We start from the raw sequence: 27,419 nt of genomic DNA, 5'->3' as shown, positions 1-27,419 counted from the left end.
AATCCTATGATATAATTCATGCTTTCTTATTTTCACTTTTAAAAACTCATCAATGTTTTATCACCAGAAATGCCTTTAAAATTAACTAAATTAGTGCTATCTAAAATTATTTCTCAAAAGAGCAGAAAATATGTCTATTTTTTAAAAAGTACTTAAATTATAGACATAGGCTCTGTTCAACAAGCAATTACACAAACCCTAAAAGTTACTTTGGCAAAGAAAGTGATAAAGTTCACAGACTTATTTCACTTACCTGAAGATACAGTTCATATAATTTAGATTCCAGATATAAAGCTCGTGGATTTGAAAATTTAGAGAAAACTTGCAAATGAGCAATTAATTGCCTAAAAAAACAAAGTAAGGAGTATTACAGAAAGTATAATAGAGATTATTTTCTTTAGATGACAATATCCACAATTTTTCTCTTGCCAAATATTCAAAGCATCCTACCTATAGTTTCACTATTAATTATGCAAACAAGTTATAAAATTTATATTTAGGAAATTACTCTCCAAAATTTCCAAATCTTAGGCAAGTCTCTCCCTGAAACTAGCTCCCTATCCCAGAAAAATCTTTCAGGATGTGCTTAGAATGGCTTACACAAGAGTTCGAAAGAAAGTTATCAAAACAGTAGTATATTCCAAAGTTAAGCCAGACAGTTTTGGCAATAATTCCTTGTCTAGGTTCTATGAGTAGATGGGAAAGTGATAGAATATATTCTTCCTCATCTTCATATATCATATGCACTGATGTCAGCTAACAGAGGTCCAAGTTTAGGTAACAATGTCACTTGCTTATCATGGAAGAAGAAACGACAATGTTCTGTGGCTGAAATGCAAACATGAAGACGGGACTGCCCAGAGCAAATGGCACCTCCCCCTAACACAGACTGAGGGCTTCTACTGCATGCATTCACCTGACTTTCTAATCCATAGACTCAGAGACTTTAAAAGTGCTTTGAGAAAAGTCTTTTATTTCTGTATATAATCTGTTAGAGCTTTAAAAAACAAACAAAAATAACTATAAATGAAAGAGTTAAAAGATTTTATTTGCCTACTTAAGTACGTAAGTAGGAAGAAGGCCAAAGAGGTAGAAATCAAGCTGCGTGTGCATTTCTGCCAGTCTCAGCTGTGTAACTTTGGGGAAAGCTACTTATGTTTCACAGTCTCAGTTTCTTCATTGTGATGAGCACAAGACTTTCTGGGTTTTCCACGAGGATTAAATGAAAGAAACAGTTCAAGTCATGGTGCCTTTGCTGTTAAGCATTTACCAAACAATGCATTTCTCTGCTACTGGGCAAAAGAAAGCAAAGCTATCAAAGATCTACTAGTTAATACAGAGAAATTAAGCTAGAAATCATGACCTCTTTGGCTATTGTAGAGAAATATCTTGCAGTTTTACAAATAAACTTAAAAAAATTGTTATTGAAGCCATGGGTATGTCTGTAGTTCCAGCTACTCAGGAGGCTGAGGCAGGAGGATATTAAATTTGAGGCCAGCCTAAAACTTAGTGTTACCCTGTTTTTCAAAATAAAGTTTAAAAAAGGGCTGAGGGTATACTGGTGGAGTCCTGGATTCAATCCCTAGTTCTGTACACACAAATGGTTCTTCCACTTATTTCCTCCAATATCTATGTGCCATGTAGCCTTATAGAGTCAAAGAGAACAGGAGCTAATCTACACATATTCAATAAATACTTGCAAAAGGGCTGTTTCATGAAAGATTATAAACTTAAGAGTATGAAAATACTGATGGCACCAAGAATGTGATTACTGATTTCTTCACATTTTCAATTTTGGTATTTGGTGGCAATATTCCAGGTTTGGCTCTAGAAGACAAATTAATACATAGACCTAATTCTTAAGAGTTTCAAATTTTCATGTGAGATCTATAAAAAATTAATATCCAAAGGAAGGAGTGGTGCCATGATAGAGGTATGGCAGAGGATTCTATGGAAGTCTGAAATCAAGTCAGACAGTTTTGATTTTAAAATACAAGAAAAGCTTAAGTGAAGTACTGATGGAAAAGTGAGTTAAAGTATGAACCGAATTTCAACTGACAGAAATCAGGCAAGGGAACCATGGAAAGAGGCAAGTGCATGTGCAAAGGTCCAGCAGTGAGAAAGGCAAAGGTATGACTACATACATGCATTATTCACGTATTCAACAAACACATGTCTAGGACTAATGTTCTGCTAGGTATTATGCTAATGGAAATGAAGGAGTAAGCCAGTACGGGTCATAAAGTTCAGAGTTATATGAAGGCAGAGGCAGAGAAGGAACTATAGTTGCAGGCAGTCATGACTTTTCCTGCCCCTGTGCTTTATATATATTTCCTTTAATTGGTAAGTCCTTTTCAGTCTACAAGTCCAAACTGTAATCTTTCAGCATGTATTCTCTCCTTTTGCAAAAAGACTTCTCTGGATCTTTGTGGTAGAAGCACGTGATTCTTTACTGTACTTTTTTTTTTATTGTAAACAAATGGGATACATGTTGTTTCTCTGGTTACATGAAATAAAGGCACACCATTTGTGTAATCATACATTTACTGTACTCTTGAAACTCCTTTAAAAATATATCTCATATAGAAATATTTCATCAGGCATTTGTGACTGCTACGTTGCAGAGATCATGCACAATTCACCTTGAAGCCCAGTACTTATCAAAAATCACTCAATAAAATTGTTGTTTGGATGAGTTAACAAATGGCTCATATTGAAATACTAAACAAATGAGATCTAAAGTTTTAAACTAATGTAGTGGCACCAGCCCGATAGCTCTTAGACACCTCAATTTAGACAGTATTCAAGTAACCTGAAATAACTTCTGAAACCACAATCACTTTTGTTTTAAGATTTATAACAATTTAGATAAATGAGTAACCAAGAGAATAAGAAGGTATAATAGCATGAGAAAAAAGTAACCAGTAGAAGATAAGTCAAAGGCAGAGTAAAAGTGCTGACAGGCTTATTTAAGAGAAAAGATATTTCATTAGGTATTCCCCAAGCACACAAACATAATGATATTTTATGTGAAAATGAACAGCAAAAGCCCAAGAGTATTTAAGCACTCCAGGCTCCAAAGCTCTTTCTTATCTTTAAAAGAAGTTACAATAAAAAGGATTTGCTACATAGAGTTTGTTCCCAACTCTATGTTCTGTGGATAAAGAAGACTAATAATAAGGAATTGTTCCAGAACAATAGTTCTAATGAGTGAAAACCAGCCCAAGTGCCACAAGACTGACAAAAGAAGCAGAAAGATCCAGAACTATACAGAATGCAATATATATTGGGGAGTCACTGATAGAAGCATGATTCCTGGGCAGAAGCAAGACCAATGGACCCACAAAATATGGCACTTGCCCAATTCTGTATCTGTCTGCCTCTTTCTTCACTCTCAAGGCACCATGGGTCAGTTCTCATACCTTGGGACAGGGCTGTTCCAGAACAGTACACTCAGAAGACAGACTGTTTTGTTTGGACTGTAAAAAGAAATCCCAGGAAGATGCAGCATCTATGTAAATAATTATCTTAGTAGTTCATGTTGAACAAAGCTATTTCCCACTCAGGTGAGAAGAGACAGCATCCTTTTCCTCCTAGGTCTGTCATCACTTGACAACTCACTTTGCTGCAGCTCTTCTTGTCTTTTTCTTCTGTGGGGGTTCATCTGGGGTTACCCCCTCTTCCTCCAATTCTTCATCATCTCCACCAGCAAGTTCATCTTCTATTTCCTCTGTTGCCACCCCTTTACTTTTTCTCCGCAGATCCTGGGTTGGAGCCACCTGCAGATCCGCTGGGTAATACTCATTGCTACAGGGGGAAGAGAGTGGTAAAACACAGATGAGAAGCGCATGCTCATCTGAAAGGTCTTGAATCTGCTTATGAGATGAGATGTTCCTGGCATACAAAATCCACCCTGAAGGACATGAGAGGCACCTCAGTCAAGCTTCTTCTACAATATTATTATTTTTATTAGGTCCTTTATTGACAAGTCAATCACTAAAATCACTAGTTATAAAAGACAGCCCATTCCATTGGTAAATTGTTGAAAATATTTTGAAATTTCTATTTTGGACTGAAATGAAATCAGCTTTCCATCTTTGGAACAAGTGGTTAAAAGTGGATTATACTGCCAGGTGCAGTGGTGCAACGCCTGTAATCCCAGCAGCTTAGGAGGCTGAGGCAGGAGGATCATGAGTTCAAAATCAGTCTCAGCAAAAGAGAGAAGAATTGAGGAACTCTGAATTAATGTAGAAGGAAATGAGAGGAAGGGTGGGTGTGAAAAATGATGGAATGAGACAGACATCATTACCCTATGTACATGTATAATTACACAAATGGTATGAATCTACATCGTGCACAACCATGGAAACGAAATGATGTACCCCATTTGTGTACAATGAATCAAAATGTAGTCTGCAAAAAATTAAAGAAAAAAAAAAAGCAAGGTACTAAGTAACTCAGTAAGACCCTATCTCTAAATAAAATACAAAACAGGGCTGGGAATGTGGCCCAGTGGTCGAGTGTGCATGAGTAATCCCCGGTACCTGCTCCCCACCAAAAAAGGATTACACTAAAAGACTGCAGCACAGCATCTGTCACATTTGCCCATATACATTCTACTTTGTCAATGTCCTTTTGAAAATACAGTATCTCAACTCTGAATAGCTAAAGTAATCTTGAGCAAAAAGAACAAAGATGCAGGCATTACAGTACCTGACCTCAGTATGATTTTAGCAAAAAAACAGACGCATAGGCCAATGGAACATAATAGCCTAAAAATGAACCAACATATCTATAGCCAACTGATTTTTCAACAAAGGTGCTGAAAAAAATAATCAAACCAGATATCACTCACAAATTACACAAATAAACTCAAATAAAAAAGTAAGACCCCAAACTATGAAAGTACCAGAAGAAAATAGGAGAAATGTCATCAGGACACTGGAACAGGCAACATGTATGTACATGTGTGTGTGTGTGTGTGTGTGTGTGTGTGTGTGTATATATATATATATATTTTTTTTAACAAGACCCCCAAAAGCACAGAAAACAGAAGCAAAAATAGACAAATGGGATTATGTCAAACTAAAATGCTTTTGTACAGCAAAGGAAAAAAGTCAACAGACTGAAGACACAACCCACAGAATGGAAGAAAATACTTGCAAACTATACATCTGACAAGGGATTAAGATTCAGAATATATAAGAAATTGAAAAAACTCAATAGCAAAAATGAAAAGAAACAGAAAAGCCAAATAACTGAATTAAAAGATGGGCAATAGACTTCAAGAGACACTACTCAAAAGAAGACAGACAAATGACCAACAATTACATAAAAAAATACTAATCATCAGAGAAACACAATCAAAACTACAATGAAATAACATTTATAAGAATGGCTATTATCAAATGATAATAAGTGCTGGTGAGGATTTGGAGAAAAGAGAACCCTTGGACACTATTGATGGGAATGTAAATTAGTACAACTGTTATGGAAAACAGAGCACGCCAGAGCAAAAATCGAAAGTTGGTATGGTCCAGCCTTTCCCTGCATGTGTGAGGCACGGGGTTCAATCCTTACCACTACCATAAAAATAAACAAGTAAAGTGAAGGCATTCTGTCCATCTACAACAACAAAAAATAAATAAATAAATAATCCAATACTCCAGAAAACTCTTTGAGAGTACATTCATTAGCATAATGGGAAATATCAAGAGGTTCAAAACAGTAATAGGGGTTGGGTTCACTGTCTTCCAGTCCCAGGTAAACAATAAAACAATGAACGGGGCAAGAAATAACAAGGCCTGTGTTTGTTGATCACACTCAATATGGTCTTCTTATTTGGTAACATAGAATATTTTCATTAGCATCAATTGTGTTTTGATTTATATAAAATTAATTGGTGAACAAAACTAGTTGTTACCTAAGACCGTCAGTGCTTCATAGACATGCCACTGATTTAAAAATATGTAAAATGAAAAAAGAAAACAGCCAGTTTGGAAGGTCAATACTTCCCATACCCTACCAAGGATATATTCCTACAAGAGCATACTTACTTGATAAATCTTAAGAAAAGTGGGGAAAGCTCCCTGGATCGTGGCTCTACTCTCTCTGGGAATTTTGACAGAGCACGCCACAGCAAAAATCGAAAGTTGGTATGGTCCAGCCTTTCCTGACAGTCAGTTTTCAGTGCTATCTGCTTCTGATAAAGAGCTCCAACTTCTCCTTCCTGGGTCTGTCCCCAAGTTTCATCTCCAATCGACTTTTCCTCATCTGTTACATCCTTTTGCAGTTCTTTCTCTGCAAGAGAAAAAAGTCATTATAACCACTAGAGAATGTTAACATTTGTCCTATGTTTCCTTAAGACATTTCTTTCTCTAGTAATATAAGAAAAACAATAAACTACATCCAATGGTAATCAAAGATAATACATTTCTCACTTGTTTCCCAATTTCATGCATAATTATGCAGTAAAAATTACAGCTAAACAACTTGTCTTCTCAGCCTCCCCTACTCCCTTACGTACCAGCATGGGTTGCTGCTTTTTCTAGATGTTCATAGTAGACTTTCCAAAACTGCTTATTTTCCATTTCATGAGCATGGGAACTAAGAGAAAAGATAAAAAAAATAATGTGTTATGGTCTTAATTTTTAGATATCTCACAGGAAAAAAAGTAAAAGAACAGAATTAAAATGTTAATTTGATTAACTCTCAATGTAAGGTTGTAAAAAGTTTTTGTTTTTCAAAATGCCTGCACAGCAATATATATTGTACATATGTGTACACACACGCGCACACACAAACACACACACAGCAACTCTGGGAACTGAACCCAGGGCTTCACACATTATAGGCAAGTGCTCTACCACTGAGCTATAGTCCTTTTAAAAAATTTTTTTTGAGACAGGGTCTTGCTAAGTTGCTCAAACTGGCCTCTAAGTTGTAATCTTCCTGCCTTAGTTTCCCAAGTAACTGGAATCACAGTGTCCAGCTCAAAAATTCTTTTTATAGTCATAAAGGGCCAATGGGTATTTTTAAAAGTATAAATGAATCCCTATAAGGAAAATATTTTTTAAAGGCATAATAATGGCAATGGAGCACAGTATATGAGGTATAGACCACTAAGGGAAAGAGGTCACTGTTTGAAGAGAAGTTATTTTGTTCATAGCTAATTTAAAAATGTAGGTTCCCCCCCACAAAATTCATATATACTTATTAACTCAAAGGCAAATAAACATTCACAACTATTTGAAAAACATTTTTAGAACTCAATGAAGAGATATTAGAGGAATCAAATAGTATTTGCATAGTTTGATATTCCAGCAAAAAATAACCTTGAATTTTTTATATTTTTTGTCATTACTTTTCTGAGAATACATAAACTTTACATAGACATGAACTATATCTGTTGTGTACTATACATAGAAAAGAAACCAATTTCCAAACAGAAAGAGGTGACCAACAGGAAGGTAGGTCAGGCATTATGGAGAACCATTAAAGGCATTCAGTAACTGAAGAAACAATATTTGTGACAAGAGGCTACTGAAAATACATCAGATTCTTTCTGTCTTCTGAAGGCACAATAAACAAAACAATGAAGCTGGTGTTAGAAGGCACTTATTTTTAGCATACTGATTTGATGGTTTTGAAGTGAAGAAAAAGGTAGACAAGTTGGTTTGAAATTCAAAAGGGATTTATTTACTTTGATTCTGTTAAATAAGAACTGTCAGGACTGAAAGGTCACATATGATACATTTCCAATCAGATAAAAAGCCAGAGTATACCATCTGAAAACAAATGTCTGAAAAAGGACCGATTTTTACGTGTGAGCAACAGCATATGTATTTTCTATGTGACTATTAAGATTCTATTTTTAAATATGAACATAGGGAAGTTATTTAGAGCTAATAGGATATTATATACTACACAGTAAGGATTTTAAAAAGTCCTTTTTTTAAAGTGTGGCTCAACATGTATAAAAATATGCAATTATTATCTCTTACTATAAAAAAAAAATCAATGCAAAAGTATCATATAAAGTAAAAACAGAAAGTCCTCCAAAGCTAGTTCAGTGTACATAGAAATGTACAAATAACTTCTGAATTGCTGAAAAATTGACATCCAAGAGAATAATTAATAGTTATTTTTTTCTTTATCTCATTCCACAAAGGATTTAAGGTAATTGTAAAGAGTGCACATATCCATTCATTTAAGTCACAGCTAGAAAGTGTATAATCCCAGCCTTATTATTCTGCAGTCATTAAAGCAAAATGGCTTCATTCATTTAACTCACACTTACCTTATGAGTTCAATAACAGGATCCCAGAGAGCGCTGAAGTTAACATATAACATGCCTAACAAATACCGAAGCGGCACCTGCAATTGGGAAAGACTTGTTTAGAGAATGAGTAATGAGCTACAGTAGAATGCCAGAAGAGGAGAGCACAGATGCAGACATCCCAACCTGGACAACTTGAGATTTGGAAAGAAGCTTGTGTTTTATGAAAAAATGTTGTAGTCCCCTATTCAAAATCCAGTGTATGATAATTTCCCTCCTTTTCCTAACACATCATTCACACACATAAAAGACTCAATATAGTAAACAAAATATTCAAAATCATTTAAGATATCCACACATAAAGGATCCATTTGACTCATAATTAAATTCCTTTCTGACAAACAGTGCTATCACCTGCTAAGACAGAACCTAAAGGTCAATAAAGTACAGAGGCTAAAGAACTCAAAGAACACTGAATGGCAGTTTAGGGTTCATAAGCACATGTCTGAGTTCTCAAAACTACACTTAGCAAGACAGATTCCTAAAATAGTTACCCTGTACAGAGTAATGGGTTCACAAGGGCTCTGACCTCAACAGTGGATTAATCCATTTGATGGAGTGGATTAATAATGTGAATAAACAATCAGGAGATGGTGGCAATAAGAGGTAGGTGGGGCATGGCTAGAGGAAGTAGGTAACTGAGGGTTTGCCCTATTTCTTGTCCCCTGCCCATTTCCAAGCTGCCAAGAGCTCAACAACTTTCCTCTGCTACACCCTTCTGCCATGATGTTTCTGACTTGGAGTCAGTCAACCATTGACTGAAACCTCTGAAACTGTGAGCCAAAATAAATCTCTCCTCCTCTAAATTGTTTTTCTTAGGTATATGTCACAATTTTTCAGCACTGAAAAGCTGACTAACACAATGGCCTAAAAATGGATATTAATTTTCAGATAATGACTATCTACTTCTTTCTATTACGTCCTCAATTTCTAATAAGAACGAGGAAGAAAACAATAGCTACCATGCTTCTTGTGATTTTCTTTCAGTAGGCTCCATTTCCACTTTTATGGCCCTAATGCTACAATAAGCAGAAGGCTGGTTGTTAAACCAACAGTTAAAATGAAATATGTTTCAACAGATTTCCTATTATGAATGCTCACCATGACTTACCAAGGAATCTCAGCAATTTGTCAACTCAAGCAGCCTTTGAACATTTCTCCTTCTAAGTATTCCAGAAACTCACTCCTCATCTATGTGTTTTAATAATAGCACAAAAAATCAACAAAAGGAAAAAGGAAACAGTAACAAAAGCCAAATGATTGCCCGACTCTCCCTTTAATAAAAACACCATCAAGTTTTGAAAATGATCTAAAAGTTGGTATCAGATGCACTGATCAGGGTCTATGTCTCCTTTGTTATACAAGAAGCACCTTGTACAGCATAAGATACTTAAGAGGTGCTATAAATAATACACAATAAATAACTGAATGAATGAATGGCATTTCTTTCCAAGAATGGCAAATCTTGAAGACTGAAAACAAGGGTCTATGTAGTGAATTCTCTGGTTTATAAATTCTACACAAAGTCCAGGCTTTTGGATGTGACCTAGGCCAGTCTCAAACTTCATAATGTCACCCCTGCATCCCATACTACAGTCATATAGAACTGCCTGCATTCCCCAAATGAGCTGTGCTACTTGATAACACTTCTGCCCCACTCTCCTCCCTCTGGCTTTAACGGCCTGCATTCCGGGACACCTAATCCATCACTCAGCACTCAGCTCCCTCAGTGCGGCACTACTGGACTATGAGGCTGCATTACTGTATGCAGTTGTTTCTATGTCTGCTAGGCTCGACTAGGCTATACATCTCTTGAAGGGCAGAGTTATGTTCTCAATTATCTTTGTATCCTTAGAACCTAACCTGATGTCTGAAACATCATAAATGCTAACTAACTGGCTGGATTCAGAACAGAACACTGACCAGAAAATTCAATGACATAGTATTTTCTGAATAGAAATCATAGGCTTCTGGAACAGGAAGAGAGAGAGACCATTCTATAAAATATGACTCATTTACAGATAGGAAAACTAAGGCACAGGGTCAACCCAGGAGAAAGAGCAAGTGAGCCCTCTGTATGATTCCCAGTTCTCGCTACATATGCTTTTCTACATATAGAATTCCCATAGCCTCCCAAGCTGCTGAGCTTTCAGGCAGGTGCCACCATGCCCAATTCTATAAATAGTTTTATAATTTATTAATGGAGTTCACTAAAAACAAAAATTAAAATGCAATGGAAACTTGATATGTACACTTAAAGAAAACAGGTCACACACTGAGACTTGATTTTCAAAGTAATTTTGGTAAGAAAACTTACATGTTTATATGCTTTTGGGTTATTTTGAAAAGTAAAATGTATTTTCCTAAAGTAAGGCAGCAGGATGGCCTGACCAAAAAAACAAGTGATCCACATTCTGCCCCCAGGGCTCTACCTAAACCCAGTGAAATGATGCCTATTTATAAAATGAGTGCTTCTCAAATAGTAGACTTTTAGGAAGTAAAACAGCACTTGGTTCTTTCTCAGAATGATAAGGACAAAAATCAGGATCAATATTAAGAACGAATTTACTATTATATTTTTTCTTTATGTATTTAGCAAAGTAAAACGGCAAAAAAAAAATTTTTTTTAATTGGTATCTATTTCATGGCCATTCTCTGAACCTAAAACCCAGCCACTACCTTGGTTGCCACTCAAACTACCTTGATATAAAAAGGACCTAGATACAGAAGGACCCTGTTTTCTCAGTCTTCTTCCAGTGGATTTAATGGATATCTGCCTTTCCAGGGAAATGTCTGGGATCAAAAATCCTTTCTACACGTTTTTAAGTTATTATAAAAACATATCAGATTTGTAACTTAAAAAAATCTAATAAAGAAAATTACAAAGTATGTCCCTAATAAACTAATACACATCGATAAAAATAATTTATCACTGACTTTTTCCATGAACAAATGTCCTTTGAAAACCTATTCCGTGGGGCAAAGCACTATGCTTAGATGATTAACACCTAAATCCCCCAAGGAAAATACCTAATCTAGTGAATTCATAAGGAAAAAAAACAGAAACAAAAGAGTATTATCTATTGACAAGAAGCAGAACAATCACCTTTGTAAACTAAAGCTAGTAGAATAACTGAACTAAGATGGGGGAGAGAATGTCAATAACCACAAATTGATCTATCATGGCACCCTAATACCTGTCCAAATCCTCTCAACCATGTCAATGTGTAGAGTTACCCTAAATAAACTACCTTCTCTCAGACCTTGCTTCCTTCATACGTGTTCTTCCTCTCACATGCAGCAGTAACCCCTTCTCAAGGTGCAAACATCACCCTTGCCTAAAATCCTTGAACACTATCTTATGCATTCACCATGGAACATGCCCTGTTGTAGCACAATGTGATGTCTTTCAAAGTTGGGGCTGGGTTTTTATATCACCAGCACTCAGTCAGATGATCAGTAAAAGTTTGATAAAAGATTAATTTTAATAATCATAATAGCTACCATATAAGTGCTTAGTAGGTACTGTTCTCACTTTTTATATTGATCTTATATAATTCCTAGAGAAAACCAATGAGAAAACCAACCTATTTCTTTTCCAATTTCACAAATAAGAAAACTGAGTCACAGTGTAGTTCTCGGCTGAGTAACTGGTAGAGGTAGGACTTTGATCTCAGCAATCCTGACTACTCCAACTGTTGTGTGATGATCTCAGAGACCACAAGAATCAGTTCTGATTTCTCATGTAATATATTTCTGCTTCCTACCCCAGACCAATCATTACTTTATACTCTACCCTTTAAAAGTTCTTTTTAAAGATGGAATCTGATTTTAAAAATGTTATACAAGTAAAACTGGTTTAAAAAGTAAACTTCTGACAAGAAATCACTTGCAAAATTAACCCAATAATTAGGATCTAAGGCTAATAAAGTTAAGAAACTGTTAAAAGTGACATATTTTATTTTAAAATGTAGTGCTATATGCTGAAATTGAAGAAACATCAGATACCCTAAATAAAATAAACTGCTAAACTGGCCACTTCCCTGTTCTACCAGGAAAAGCAATCATAAAACTAAAAAAGGACTGGTTAAAACTGCTTCAAACCTTCACATAGTCAAAAAAGGTTACTAAATTATTCCTAGTATTTAATAGGCTGATAGAGCAAGTTAACTCACAGCATCTCAGAGAATTGGGAACTTACCTGTTTAAAAATTTTTGGGAGGCAGGGGGAGTAACTACTTAGTATACTTCCCCAAATATGATTTAAAGTGTGAATTACGAAGGAACAGAAAAGGACCCTATTTTTACCTCCTGTAACAGCCCATCAGGTACTGTAGTCTGCACCACGTCATGCCTCAGTTTTCTCAAGTGAAGAAGCTTCTCTCTGTAATCACTCACGGTTGCAGGAACAAGTTCTGCCTGGCGTAATATAGCAAAGGCAGACTGCCGCTGACAGAGTCCATCACCCTGAACAGCCAAACACAACCCAAGCAGATCAGCATTTGGATTTTTCAAAAAGCAAAAGAATAGTACATATTAACTAAAGGTCTAAAAAGTGAAAAGAAAAAAAAAAAACTAGAATATATTAATGTCTTAAATAAGTAACTTTTTGTTTGGTTTGGTTTGTTAATAATTTCATTTTTCCTTACACCACTTACTTTTGGGCAGGTAATTTAGGTTTAGTGTTTAGCACAGGGACATAAACTAAACAGAAAAGTAATTCTCACAGTGACACAAATTGATTAGCAACATCTACTGAAATAAAATGTATACTTTTACTACACAATTCTTCTAATTTGCACTACAGAAATATTTCCCTACACAAAGGTTGTGAACGGAGGTTCACTGCAGTGTTGTTTGAAATGCTAAAAAACTATAATACCCACTGAACCGTCTATCAATAGGGAACTGGATAACTATATTTTTAACTGTGGAATCTATTCAAACTTCAGTAAATAAGGTAAAGCAATAGGTACTAATATGGAAAACTTCCATGATAAAATGTTTTAATTATGTATGTATACTCAAAAAGATTAAAACAATATTCATTGATTATCTAGACTTTTGTTAGTGGCCTTATTGTTAGGTGAGAGTAAGAATTCAAAAAGATATAATTTTTTTTAAATGTTTTTAGTTGTCAATGGACCTACACTGGTAGTGGTCCTACCACTGAGTCAAAACCCCAGACCCGAGATGTCAATTTCTATGAGATATTTATAAAGTGTGCTACTTTTCTGCAAAGGTAACATTCTGGAAATTTTAAAAATATGCAGAATTGTATTTTTAAAAAACCTTCCACTCAAGCAGCTAAAATACCTCCATTAATTCCGGAAGTCGAATGTCAAAATGGTTTAAGATCCTTACTGTCAAAAGTCGAATCTAGGGAAAGTAAAAGGCTATTTCAAATTACAAAGTTCATGTGGAAGAAGAAACTGGTTTATAGCCAGTAAGATCTAAGTTTTAGAAACAAACAAACAAAAACATCTAAGTTTTACAGAATTAAAAAAAGACACTGTTTGACCAGAGTCATAGGCACCAATTCTATCCCTTATTTCATATCCAATACCAATCAACACCTAATTCAAATAGTATATGGATTAATGACCAGACTAGATTGAGACCACAATGCTGCCCAATATTCCATATTGTTTTTCTGAACAATAACACTGTAAGTACTTCTGTAGGTAAGTACCAGGAACTGATTAAGTTTATAGGTTAGCCAAAATCAGTGATATTTTTATTCCTAAGTAACCTATTCACATATTTCCACACACCTGAATGAGCACCAGAAACATCAGGAGGGCTTTAAAATACCATGTACATTTTTCAATTCTACCCTAACCCTATTGAATCAGAATCTTTGGGGTGAAGACTTGACATTTATATTTTTATTAATCTCCCTAACTAATTCTGCTGCAGTTTGCAGGCTAATCTCTAGGAATCCTTGCTTCAAATGAATCATCCCACAGCAGCACTTTCTGATTAAGGAGCTCTGATGACCTCTGGCAGCACATATAAAAACAAATGGATGGCTCGGGAGGCTGAGGTGGGAGGATTTTGAGTTCAAAGCCAGCCTCAGCAAAAGCAAGGTGCTAAAGCAACTCAGAGAGACTCTGTCTCTAAATAAAATATGAAATAGGGGTGGGGATACGGCTCATTGGTCAAGTGCCCCTGAGTTCAGTCCCCAGTACTCTCCTCCTGAAACAAAACAAAACAAAACAAAACAAAACAGATGGAGACTGAGAACATCCCACCAAACAGTGTTACCTTGGATACACCAGTTGAAATGTTTCCTTGTAACTTGGGAAATAGTTCCATCAAAGCTTCCTCAGAAAGTGGCCCTTTGCAGCCACATAAAGATAACCTCTGATAATAGAGATCAGCCAACAGCAACACAGAAGGCTCTGAAGGAAATGCTCTGCAATGAGATGTTTGTAAGACTCAACTGCACCATACACCTGAGAGTATTCAGACAGCAAAACAAAATTTTCACTGATGAGGAAAATGTAAAATGAAGCATAGGTAAGTTTTCCTTGGAAATGTAGCATTATTTTATAGATGAAAAATCTGAGGCCTACTGACCCTGAGTGCTATGCTCAGGGACATACAGGTGACTAGAGACAGAGAAGGGATTAAAATGCTATTTTCACTGCATATGCAATACTGCCTCTCCATTCCACAGCTGTAAATGACAGTCACATAAAAAGAAGATATGTAACATTTATTAAGTGTCTGCTGTATGCTAGGCATTGAGCTAGTAAGGGGAACAGCAGAGGAGCTCTGGGGTTGGGCAGCCCACATCTTAACCCAGTCCCATGATGCATCAGTGGCATAACCTCAAGCAAGCTGCTTAATCTCTATGTGCCATCTTTATCCAACAACTATTTACTGAGTGCCTACTACATGCCAGTGACTACTAGATACTGTGGATACAGCAGTATACAAAAGACAAAGTAGTCGTCTTCCTGGAACTGTGTTCTAGCAGGGAAAGATAGCCAATAAGTAAACTAATAAATAGTATGACAGAGGTGAGTGCTGTGGAGAAAAGTAACCAGCGAGGGAGGCTAGAGAGACACTAGTGTAGGTGATGGAGAGTGTCAGGGTAAGGTAGAGCACCATTTGATAGAGGTGGTTATGGAAAGCAGAAATTGAAGAAAATGAAAACGTGAGCTAAGAGATATCTAGAAGAAGAGCATCTTTGGCAGAGGGAACAGTAAAGCCACCAACCCTGAGATGTGCTCATCTGTAGAAACATTAAGGAGACAAAGAAGAGTGGCTAAAGATGTTAGGAGTCATGGGTTAGGTCATATGGAGTCCCCAAGGAACCCGATAAGGATGCTGGATACCACTAGAAAAGAGTTTCTTAATAAATACTGGTACTACTGCCATTTGGGGCTGGAACTCTTTGCAGGGGGCTACCCTGTGCTTAGGGTGTTGCTTAGTAGCACCCCTGGCTTCTCTGCACAGCATGCCAGAAACAGACTCCATTTCTCTCTCCAGTTGTGCAACCAATTTCCCCCAGTTGAGAAACACTGTACTAGAAGGTTGTGAGCAATGGAGTGACATAACCTATCATCTTACATTTAAAAGAATCATTCTGGCTGCTGGTACAGACCAGAGAGCAGTAGTACAAGGGGAGAAATAAGGAAACTCATGGGGCAACTATGACAATGATCCAGGCAGGAGATGATAGATGAGAACAGGGTGGTAATTTCAAACTTCAGTTCCCCATGGAGAATTACAAGTACCTACACCTCACAGAGTTGTGCGGATTAAATAATGTATACACAGTATTCAGAACAGCAAATTGTATATAAATTGCATTTATTTACTATTATTATTTCTTTATTTGCACAAGGTAAGTAATATTATCCTTTCTTTTTTTAAATGACCCCCTGTTGAGATATAATGAAGCTAAAGTCAATTAACTTATCCATGGCTACAGAGTTACAAAATTCAAATCCAGTCTGTAATGTCTGTGAAACCTAGACACTTGGTATACCAGCACAACACTAAGTAGGGCCCAGCACATACAATGAAAGTTCATACCATGCCCTCAAAAATGGATCCACACCTGATGGGCTTCTAATAACTTCACCCAGGTTTGGAAATGTAAAGAGAGTATGGATTATTGCCATAAATCTCCTAACTGGTATTCCCCTATGTTATCTTCTCAACTCAGTAACCTAAGTGATCCTGTTTAATTCTCAATCAGTGCCCTGCCAAAAATCCTCTCGAATCACTCAGAGTAAAGCCAAAGCCCTGCCACTGGCTGAAGGTCGTATACTGTCAGCTACTTCCACTTCTGTGTCCTCTTCTACTACCCACACCCTCTGCTTGGCCACAATGCCCCCTTGCTGCTCAAGTTTATGCTCCTGTTGCCCCCAGAGAGCACCCCAGACCCCATACCCTTCCTGCTTTCAGGTTTCCCCTCAGTTATCTCGCACCCCAGACCCTATATCCTTCCTGCTTTCAGGTTTCCTCTCAGTTATCTCCTTCTATGTGAGGCCTTCCTTATTCAGAACTGCTATTCAGTCTTTAGATTCCCTATCCCCAGACTGCTTTGGTTTCTTACAGCATCCAGCACCTTCTTACAAGCTATATATTATATTTATTTTCTAGAATATTAGCCCCACAATGGCAATGAATTCTGTCTATTTCATTCCACTGTGTTTCCCAGTGCCTAGAATAGAACCTGGTACATGAGAAAAGCAAACAAATACTGACTGAATAAAAGGTGCTACTACCAAAACCAGAGTCTGGCCAAACTAACTTAAACAATAAATAAATAAACTGGGTTGTTTCAGTACATAGCAAAAAGATCACAAGGAAAGTTTTCTGAAACAGATTATGTCACGGTAAGGCGAAATATGATAGTGGTAGGAATGTGTAGGTGGAACCATTAGAGATTAAAAGTTCAACACTACAATGTTATAGTTGGGAACAACTGTCATTATAAACCCCTTATGCTGCACCCATAGTTTATACATATAATACAATACTCCTTCACAAAGATGAACCTGTATTTAAAGACCATGTCAAAAAATGTTCTTATTTTAGCCTGATGCAGTGGCACACACTTGTAATCACAGCAACTTGGGAGGTTGAGGCAGAAGAATCCTGAGTTCAAAGTTAGCCTCAGCAAAAAGTAAGGTGCTAAGCATAAGCAACTCAGTGAGACCCTGACTTTAAATAAAATACAAAATAGGGCTGGGGATGTGGCTTAGTGGTCAAGTGCCCCTGAGTTCAATCCTGGTATCCAAATAAAAAAGTTGCTATTTTAATCGGAGAATCTAAGTCAATATTAAATTTCACTATGTGAATATAATTTATGTATAAAATGCAGAATAATTTGTATTACATCTGAATTATAGACAATTATTATGTATAATTATTTTATGTTCTCAAAAATAGGCTTCAAAATTTTATTCATTATTAAGTCAAATGGAATATCTGCTTACTTACAATACTAGATTCTTTACACGTTCCACAGGAACCAAATGAAGAAGTTCAGAAGATTCTTCCAAACTTAGCAGAGTATTCACAGCTTGACAAAGAACAAATAAGTTTCCTAAGCACAGAGAGACAGGAAAAAAGTATCATTTATTTCTATGACATAACTATCAACTATCTCATTTATCCAATATCCGATACTTTACAGAACAAGTAAATTCACTTTAAAGTGAATCTGTGCCTTCTAAAAATTATCTGCCAAGTGTCTGAAAAGAAAAAGAGAAGTTTCCAAGTCTTACATTTTATCTTTCTTAAGATAAATACATATTTAGAAGTAGAGAATAAAAATTCATTTAACATTAATTGAGATGAAGATGAAATACTGGTTAGGCATTCCTAATCCAAAAAAATTAACAAAATCTAAAGCATTTTGAATACAGCTATTATGAACACCAAGTTCTGGATTTTGCAGTATTTCCAATTACAGATTATCACGTCAGGGATGCTCAACCAGCGAAACCTATGCAAACATTCCAAAATCAGAGGAAATTTAAAACTCTGGTCCCAAGCAATTCAAATAAGGAACACTCAACTTGCATAATGACTCAAACCACTGGATCTTTAAAAAGTCAAATTATCATTTTATAAAACTCACATTGATATTATTCTCTAATTTATAAAAAGTCACATATCCAATAGATATTACCTAAATATATTCAACTAATATTAATTAAGCCCTCATTTAGTTTCTAGCCAAAGGGTCAGCAAATTGTGGCCCACAAGTCAGATCTGTTAGTCTGTTTTTATATGATCTATAAGTTAAGAATGTTTTTTGCATTTCTGAAGGGTGCTTTGTTTTCATTATGTCATTATTTTTTTCTTTTTCTTTTAAATTTGTTCTAATTAGTTATACATGACAGTAGAAAGCATTTTGACACATCTCACGTAAATGGAGTATAACTTCTCATTCTTCTGGTTGTACATGATGTAGTTATACTAGTTGTATAACCAACCATATATGCACCCAAAGGATTTTTAAGAGGAAAAAAAAAAAAAAATGCCAGAAAGATAAAACATTGTCCACAAAATCTGCTCCAGACTCTAGACTATTCAACAGAACTTTGTGCAATGTTAAAAATTGTTGTGCTGATATGTAGCCACAATCCAATATGGTAACCACTAAACAAATGCGGCTACTGAGCCCTTGAGATGTGTCTTTATTCTGATAAGTCTACTCAGTCTCTAACACAGAATATAGCACATTAATATCTAAGTGAATAAATGACTACTATGTTTATATGTCAAGAAAAAAATACTGTGTTGGATGAAACAAAAAACTTGCTTTTAAATTGCTATCCTTAGGCTTTTGGGGGGACATACCCCTATAAAATAGGCAACAAGGTTTTGGGCAGGGCAGTCCAATTTAGCCTGGAAAAGACAGGAAGGTCTTCTTAGAGATATTATACCTGAGCTCAGCTCTGAAAGATCACTAAGATTTAAATGAATGACAAGACTTAAGAGTAGTCCCTAGGCACGGGGAACACATGTGCCAAGGGCAAACAAATAGTTGTTAAAGAAGGTATGTTGCTCAGGGTGAGAAACAGAAATGCCTGGAGCAAAGGTTTATGCCGGGATAGGACAGGCACAGGAGACATAGAACAAGACACAGGCTGGGGCTTGAAAAGGAGTGATTTTCTAAGACATGGCATCCTTTTGACACTCGATTTTTCCTTATTTTCAAGCCACCTTGACCTGGTCAACACATTATGGGATAGAAGTGAAACATGTCCATCTTATGCTCTTTTTTCCATATTTACCACGTAGGAAGTTATATCAGAACACAATGTTAGTATTATTCTCTGCTATTACATGTGTTTACAATTACTTTAAGTGTGCCAGAAAAGACAAAGAGAACAAATGGTGATTGTAACTGACCTTTACCAAAGCTCCCTCTGTCAACAGTCATGAAGAGTGACTCTATGAAGCATGTCACTAGTGGTATCACCTTCTCTTTCTCAAGAGGTCTGTCCAAGAATTAGGGAGAGAAAGGGAAAAGTTCAAAGGGCGATCCAATGGCTTTTTCATAAAATGACAAAGAATAGCTAATATATTTTAATCTCATGCTAAATATTTCTTTCAAAATTAAAGTTTATTTTTTTACCTAATGTGAGGTAACACAACAAGGGCTGCCCAAGACTGTGAAAGGTAAGTAGTATCTCTACTTGGGGGTAATTGAATTACAGATAAGAGATGGTCCAAAACTGGAAACTGCTCCTTTTCTGCCTTGGATCTCATCTTTCTCTGCCTTAAATAGGACCTGAAGGATGAAAATACAAGCAAATGTTTAAAACTGGAGACAATGCAATCACTTATTTGCCATTACAAGTTTGAAAGGACACTGGTTCCTTCTCATTGTGGCACATCAGGGGAGGAGGGAACTGGTGGTGGTGGTTGAATACAAGTAACTCAACAAATGTGAGTCCTTTTCAAATGCAATGTTCTTTCAACTCCATTGGCTCTACTTTTTTCCACTTCTATCTTAATTTGCTTCATAACTTAAATCAAGTCTCTCTCCGTTTTGGATATTATTTCTTAATTCATGTCTTTAAAAATTGGAGGGATAGTTCATTTGAAAGAACTGACTTCCTCCATTCTCTCTTTCCTTTTTCACATGAATTTTATTACTTCCCAAATGCAGAAATATGTTGCAAAGTTACTATAGTAAAGCTATCATAATCACAAAAATGATTATGATTTAGAAGTAATTTCCCATTGCTTTAATGTGTATGATTACACAATGACATTTTCTGACATGACATGGTTTGGGTATCTGTTAGTCTGCATTATTCTTGCTAGCCTCATTTTATTCTTGCCATCGTGCTATGTCTCAATCCTATCTGAAAGACAGAAATCTAATCAAAGGAAAGTCATACAAAGTAAAATGATTTGTTTTACAATTTGTCCTCCATGTCTAGTTTTTTGTTTGCTTGTTTGTTGTTTTTTTCCCTTAGGTGCTGGGGATGGAACTCAGGGCCTAAGGAATACTAGGCAAGTACTCTACCACTGAGCTATGCCCCCATTCCCTCCATGGCCAGTTAGGTTAGCTTATTATGCAAGAAAAGTGAAGTCAGGTTTTTACTCCTATGCCCTTTTTATTATTACAATTAACAAAAAAATCACATTCTCTTTTAGTTTCATACTTATCAGGATACTGAGTGATAGGAAATTATGATAAATGGTTAATTTTAAAGGTCAGCTACTTAAAGTCACCACATCTTGACGTATAGTTTTTTGGCAGTAACCACATCTCAACAACCTACAAAAATCTTACAAACCATTGAGATGTTTAGAATTAAGAAGAAAAAAGATTAATTAATTGCCATGTTATTCCCCACCTTTAGCAGACCTGCCACGAGTTCCTCTGATAAAAACTATACTTCTTTCCTTGACGTGTTAAGGTTCAATGTGATCTGACCCTTGTTTACTTCCCTTACCTACTGTCATCCCACTCTTCTCCACAGCTTGTTACTCACGGAGACTTAATTTCTCTTTCTGAAATGTGCTGAACTTATTCCAGAGCCCTCTGTATGGAAGTCTTTCATTTGGTTCCCTGTAAGACTGAATCCTTCTCATTATTATAATCAGCTCAAATGTCCCTGCTCCAGAAAGAAGTATTGAGGGCCTCCTTCACTCTCCCCGTCTCAACACCTTATTTTATTTTATTTTCATCACTATCTATAATCAGCTTGCTTATGGGCTTATCTGCCTCACCCATGTCCCTTCCCACAGAATATTATCTCCCTGCAAAAGGAACCTTTTTCTTATTCATTGTTGTACACCAGTGTCTCCTAGAGTACCTGATACTATAAATATTTATCAAATGACAATATTCTGAAAAGCATTTTCACATTAATTCTTTTTATCCTCAATAAACTTGATAGATAAGTGGACTACTGCTAAGATTATTGAAACTATTATTTAAAATTCTCCACAGAAGGAATCGAAGACAAAGGTGACCATTCACACATACCATATCTCTGAGGGAAGGAAGAGTAGCAGAGGGATGTTTTCTCAGAGAGACAAGGAAGTTGTAGAACTTGCCTTAAGTTAATAAATCCAATTTACTTATTGATTTTACCATGTCACCTTCTCAGGAGGAATTGAGAGGGTTGAGATAACAAGTGTGAGAAGGTCTGACATCCAATCACATCAGTGCCTTGGCCTCAAATCATGGAAGTCAACCAACAAAGCAACTTCACTCTCACGATACAGACACCATAATTTTGGAAACTTGCAAGGAATGGGCCTGCTGGAGATTGGTTTGGGGTTGCAAAATCAAGAGAAATGGTTCAAAGGGATAATTCTACAGGAGTTACTCATTACCCACTCCTCAAGAATTGGAATTCAAAACACCAAGATTCTGTTGGCACATTTTGATAAAGAAGATAGGTTTAAGGAAGGCAGAAGATGTAAGTAAAGAAGATAGGTTTAAGGAACTCAGAATCTCAAGCTGATCAGCCTCCAAAGCTAACTGCTATGTGACTATGGAGACAGTAGCTCCCACTTCAATGGATGCTGTGAAGCTTCGAGGCTGAGATCTCAGCACAAACTCTACGCATGTACACTTTCTCCAACTACCTCAAAGCAAACCACAAACACAGCAACAGATCTAACTAATCCAGCAGACATGAAGTCAAATGTAGACACAAAGAAATTACAAGGGAACTCTTTCCTCACCTACAATTTCTAGAAGCTTATCCCCTTGACTATTTGGAATACGATAAGCTGAATCCTCTCATATATTTAAATGGATCATATTCAACTTCCAAAGGGTTATACTGTTATGAATAAAATAAAGGAAGTAATCATGGGCCTTTAAGCAATTTAAATAAGGCAAAAGTATAAAATTTAAAAATGAACAATCACTTCTTTTCCCCCTAACCATCTCCTGACATAAACAGTCTTTGTATCCTTGGGGAGATGTTAATTCTCCCCAAATTGATCAAGAGGCTTAATGCAATTCTTAACAAAATCCCAGCAAAGTTTTTCTGTAGACACAAAAAAGCAAAAGGATTAGTAATAGCTAAAACAATTGTGAAAAAGGAATAAAGAGGATTTTTACTTAAAAATCTCAAAACTTATAGCTAGAGAATTAAGAATGTAGTATGAGAAGAGGATAGACACATACATCAGTGGAACAGGACAGAAAACCCAGAAATGGACTCACAAACATATGCCCCACTGATTTTTGATGAAGATACAAAAAAGCAGCTCCACAAGGAAGAATTGTCTTTTTAACAAATGTTATCAGATCAAGTGAACTTCACAAGAAAAGAGAAAACTTGACCTAAATCTCAGACCTCATTAAAAAAAAAAGAAAAAAAGAAAAAAAAAAAGAAATCATAATCAGTCATGGACTTAAAATGTAAAACATAAAACAATAAAACTTTTATAGTAAAAACAGGGGTAGGAAAATCACTGGAACCTAGGGTTAGGCAGAGTTCTTAGACTTGACACCAAAGCATTACCTACAAAAGGAAACTTTGGTAATCTGGACCTCATCAAAATTAAAAGCTTTGCTCTGCAAAAGACAATCTATAAATTAGGACAAAACATTAGAAAATCACATATCTAATGAAAGGATTTATGTATACAATGCATAACACTTTCTTAAAACTGGGGGGTAGGGCTATGAATGTGGCTCAGTGGTACAGCATGCGCCTAACATGCCTCAAAGTTCTGGGTTCAATTCCCAGCACCACAAAAAAGAAACAAAACAAACCCCCCAAAACTGAACAGTAAATAAACAAATAATCCAATTAAAAATCAGACTAAAGAAATGTTCAGGTATTTCACTACAGAAAACATACAGATGGCAAATAAGCATATGAATAGGTGCTTCAATATCATCAGTCATTAGGGAAATGCAAATTAAAATCACAATGAGAAAACATCACTACATCCCAAACAAATTGACAAAAAAAAAAAAAAAAAAAAGATAAATATCAAAACACTGGTGAAAAGACAGAGCAACTGAATCATTCATACTGTGTTGGTCTCTGGAAAACTGACACTGCTCATAAAACTAAATACACACTTATTACAAAACCTAACTATTACATTTTGGAGCATTTATCTTACAGAAATGACAACATGAATGTTCAGAACAGCTTTTTTCTTTATAGCCAAAAAGTAAAGACAATCTAAATGTCTTTCAACAAGTGAACACTAAAACAATATTATACCAGGAAATACTATTCAGTAATAAAAAGGAATGAGTTTACTGATATATACAACTTAGATGAGTCTCAAAGGTATTAGGCTGAATGAAAAAAGCCAATCTCAAAAAGTATACCATAAAATTTCATTTGTATAATATTCTTGGAATGATCAAAGAATAAAAATGGAGAACAGACCAGCAGGATAATAGGTTAGACTGGGCAGTGAAAGGGTGAGTTTGGCCGTTAAAAGGTAGCATGACAATCCTTGTAGTGATGGAACAGTTCTCTATTTTACTCTGGTGTTTGTTACAAATGTACACACAATAAAATTGCATAGAACTATATATGTATGTACACTCAGATAAGTGCAAATAAATCTGAATAAGGTTGGTGGCCTGTTATCAATGCCAATTTTCTGGCTGTAACACCGTACTACACTTATGGAAAATGTTCACAGTTGGGGAAACTGGATGAAGGGTACATGTACTATTTCTTGCAACTGCACATCAATCTACAATTATCTTAAAATAAGAGGCTATAAAAATTAATAGCTCATTCTTTCCATAACTATCCTCTTGGTATAAACAAAATGAACAGGTTTATGTATCCTTCCATGTATTTCTATGTTTATAAACACTTTTTTTAACATTGTGAGATATGCATTCTATATGTACAATGTAACTTGCTTTTTCCATATAACAACTTATTATGTATTACTTATTTATAGTCATTTATATTTATCTACCATTATATATGTCAACACATGTAGATCTTCATTTTTTTACAGATTCTTGATGCATTATATTTAAAAGAGTAATCTTACCAACACTATAGGAACAGACTTAGAACTCACCCCACTGTCTGTTGTGAGAAAACAAGAGGATATTTTTCAATTGCCATGGAACCAGCAGTGGGAGGTGCTGCTTTGTTTAGAATAAGCTTGGCCAAAATGGCCAGGGTTTCATCTTTGACTCCGCTGTTATCGATTAAGAAGCAATTCTCAATATATGAGAGAAAGCTTGGCAGAAAAAGCTAAAGACAAGAAAGGAAATTGCACCTGTTAACAGATAAAAACACTAGAACAACAAAAAAAGATCATAAACACTTCAAAAACACATAAATTCATAAAACAAAGGATCAGGAGTCCTAGTAGCATTAAAATTCTCCATAGGAAGAATGAAAGTTAGAAGACAATGCAGCAATACCCTAAAAACTGTGAGGGAAAATGATTTAGACTCTAGTATTCTATACCCAGCTTACTATCAATGTACTGTAAGGAGAGAATTTCAGATGTACTAAATCTTTAATTTTATTGGTGCTTTTTAATTATACGTGACATTAGAATCCATTTTGACATAATTATATAAGCACAGAATATATCTTATTCTAATTCAGGCCCCAACAACCTCTCCTTCCCTTTCCCTTTCCCCACCTCCTGCTCCCTTCCCTCTATTGATCCTTCTGCCATTTACCCATAGTTACTGTTTTTTTTTAATTAATTAGATGTATTAAACCTTAAAACTTTTACTTCAATTTACCTCTCTTGGGAACCTCTGGAAAATGGAGGTCATTAAAATAAGAGAATAAACTATTACAAGAGGGAAACCTAGGATCCAGGAAACAGGATTGAGAAGGAAAAGAACATTCTATTATAACATCTGTGCAGTGGGTTGAGAAAGCAACCCATTCAGAATAAATTGGTCTAGGAGGAATGTCTCCAGGAGAATAGAAGAAAAAGAACTGAACTGCTAAATTATCTGACAGTTTGCCACCCATGTGAAAAGTGTTAAAAAGTGAAGAAATTACTAACTCCAAAAAAAATCAAAGGTATTCAAAATAGGATACATAATCATAAAATACTTCTTGTTTACAAAAACCATGTGGTTCAACCAAAATCTGTGATGTAACACTATCACAAAGATGAGGGACATAAAAGAACCCAAAATCATCTACTATAGGAAGAAATCTATAGATGAGGACTAAAACTTACAAACTAAGTAAAAGTAGTATATTCAACTGACTTAAAATTATAAAGTAAATGCCAGAAAAAAAAATTAGCAAAAATCATTCATATTGGTTGGTTCTGGTAAGGTGGATGTGGAGGACAAATGACTATCTTTTAGATTTGTGTCACTATTTTAAACGACAGAAAAATGATTAAAAAAAAAAAAAGTCCAGAAGGAACTGAGAGAAGAAAAAGACATATTTGCTAAGAAAACTAGAGTGTGATAGTCCTCATGGAACAGAAATGGGATCTAGGACACAAAAAAAGAGTTTGTTTGTTTTTTTTTTCTAGTCAAATATATATTTTTAAGAATTAAGAGAAGAAAAAGACAACAGGTCTTTGAATTGTAACTATTAATTCTGCCTATGTCTCCAACGGCCATAAATTTCTGTAAGTATACTATAAGATTACTAGTTATGGGAAGTGGCAAATGTTTGATGGCCATAAGAGGAAGCAGGTAAAATAAACTTTGAATTTGACAAAAGAATTTGTTTCATCAGTATTTCTTTTGAAGCCATGAAATAAATTTTCAATCTTCCTCCAAAATGAGCTGTTTCAGACACTATTTTCTATACTTAAAATTCACTTAAAAGTTTCTTAAAGTGTTTTTTCAATTTTACAATATGATTCTATAACTAGCTTAAGTATTAATAAAAACAGGTTGGTTACTATAAATCATTTTAAATGCCTTAGTATACGGAATAAAGTTTCACCTGTAAACCACAATTGATTGTAATTTCTTCAAAATAAAAAACTGACTAAAACATCAAACACTAAATCTGTTTCTCTCCAAAAACAAAGAAAAATCACAGGATTTCAAATTTGATTATTTTATCATGACAGATTTAAAGAATATTCAAAACTTATTATCTTGCTCACCTGCTCAAACTGCTTCATAGCAAACATGACTTCAGAAAAATCCAAAATTAAACGTCTTTCCACTTTGCTCTCAAAAATCTGTAGACCACAGGTAAAAAGTATTAATTGAAGCACACAGAGAATACCCTTTGTCCCCAAGACAGTAATAAAGTACGGGAACAGAGCGCATGTCAACCAGCATGCTGTTCCAAGGCTCAGTCTTCTCCAAAGGAACCCACGTAGATGTTTCAGTGATGATACAGGCCACGCATAAGGATGGTTCTTCTGAAGCTCCACAAAATTGCAAAAGGGCAAACAGCATGATCCTAACCTTTCCAATGTGTGCAGCTGCATTATGTGATGCTAGGAAGCACCTAATACATTCACTTTCAATACTACTTCCCTCCAAACCACCTCTCAAAAATCACTAAAATGTCAGTCTCATCAAATCATGCCCCTGCTTAGAATTCTTCTATAGCCCTCCATGACTTGTAGGATGAAACCCAACCTAAATTGTCCAAAGCCAAGTAGAGCTTTGTGGCTA

At 35.7% G+C, this 27,419-nt stretch overlaps 1 protein-coding gene across 2 annotated transcripts in view; it reads right to left on the bottom strand.

Moving 5' to 3' along the window:
* Positions 1 to 27,419, bottom strand: part of Utp20 (UTP20 small subunit processome component) — a 92,014-nt gene that overhangs the window by 53,181 nt on the left and 11,414 nt on the right. The window contains exons 11-23 of one of the 2 annotated variants that reach the window (XM_047548078.1): positions 26,897 to 26,974; positions 24,866 to 25,044; positions 19,953 to 20,108; positions 19,727 to 19,815; positions 17,804 to 17,909; positions 14,606 to 14,756; positions 13,655 to 13,717; positions 12,647 to 12,805; positions 8,300 to 8,376; positions 6,527 to 6,606; positions 6,057 to 6,300; positions 3,622 to 3,807; positions 254 to 344 (exon numbers count right to left, since the gene is read on the bottom strand). In XM_047548078.1, coding sequence (XP_047404034.1) covers positions 254 to 344; positions 3,622 to 3,807; positions 6,057 to 6,300; positions 6,527 to 6,606; positions 8,300 to 8,376; positions 12,647 to 12,805; positions 13,655 to 13,717; positions 14,606 to 14,756; positions 17,804 to 17,909; positions 19,727 to 19,815; positions 19,953 to 20,108; positions 24,866 to 25,044; positions 26,897 to 26,974 — 1,659 coding nt within the window. The remainder of the gene's footprint in view (positions 1 to 253; positions 345 to 3,621; positions 3,808 to 6,056; positions 6,301 to 6,526; positions 6,607 to 8,299; positions 8,377 to 12,646; positions 12,806 to 13,654; positions 13,718 to 14,605; positions 14,757 to 17,803; positions 17,910 to 19,726; positions 19,816 to 19,952; positions 20,109 to 24,865; positions 25,045 to 26,896; positions 26,975 to 27,419) is intronic. The other variant, XM_047548079.1, reaches the window with a different exon arrangement.

This window comes from Sciurus carolinensis, chromosome 4 (genome assembly GCF_902686445.1).
Source record: "Sciurus carolinensis chromosome 4, mSciCar1.2, whole genome shotgun sequence".
Taxonomy (NCBI): domain Eukaryota; kingdom Metazoa; phylum Chordata; class Mammalia; order Rodentia; family Sciuridae; genus Sciurus; species Sciurus carolinensis.
Note: the sequence above shows the minus strand (reverse complement) of the source record. Positions and strands in the feature narration are given on the sequence as shown.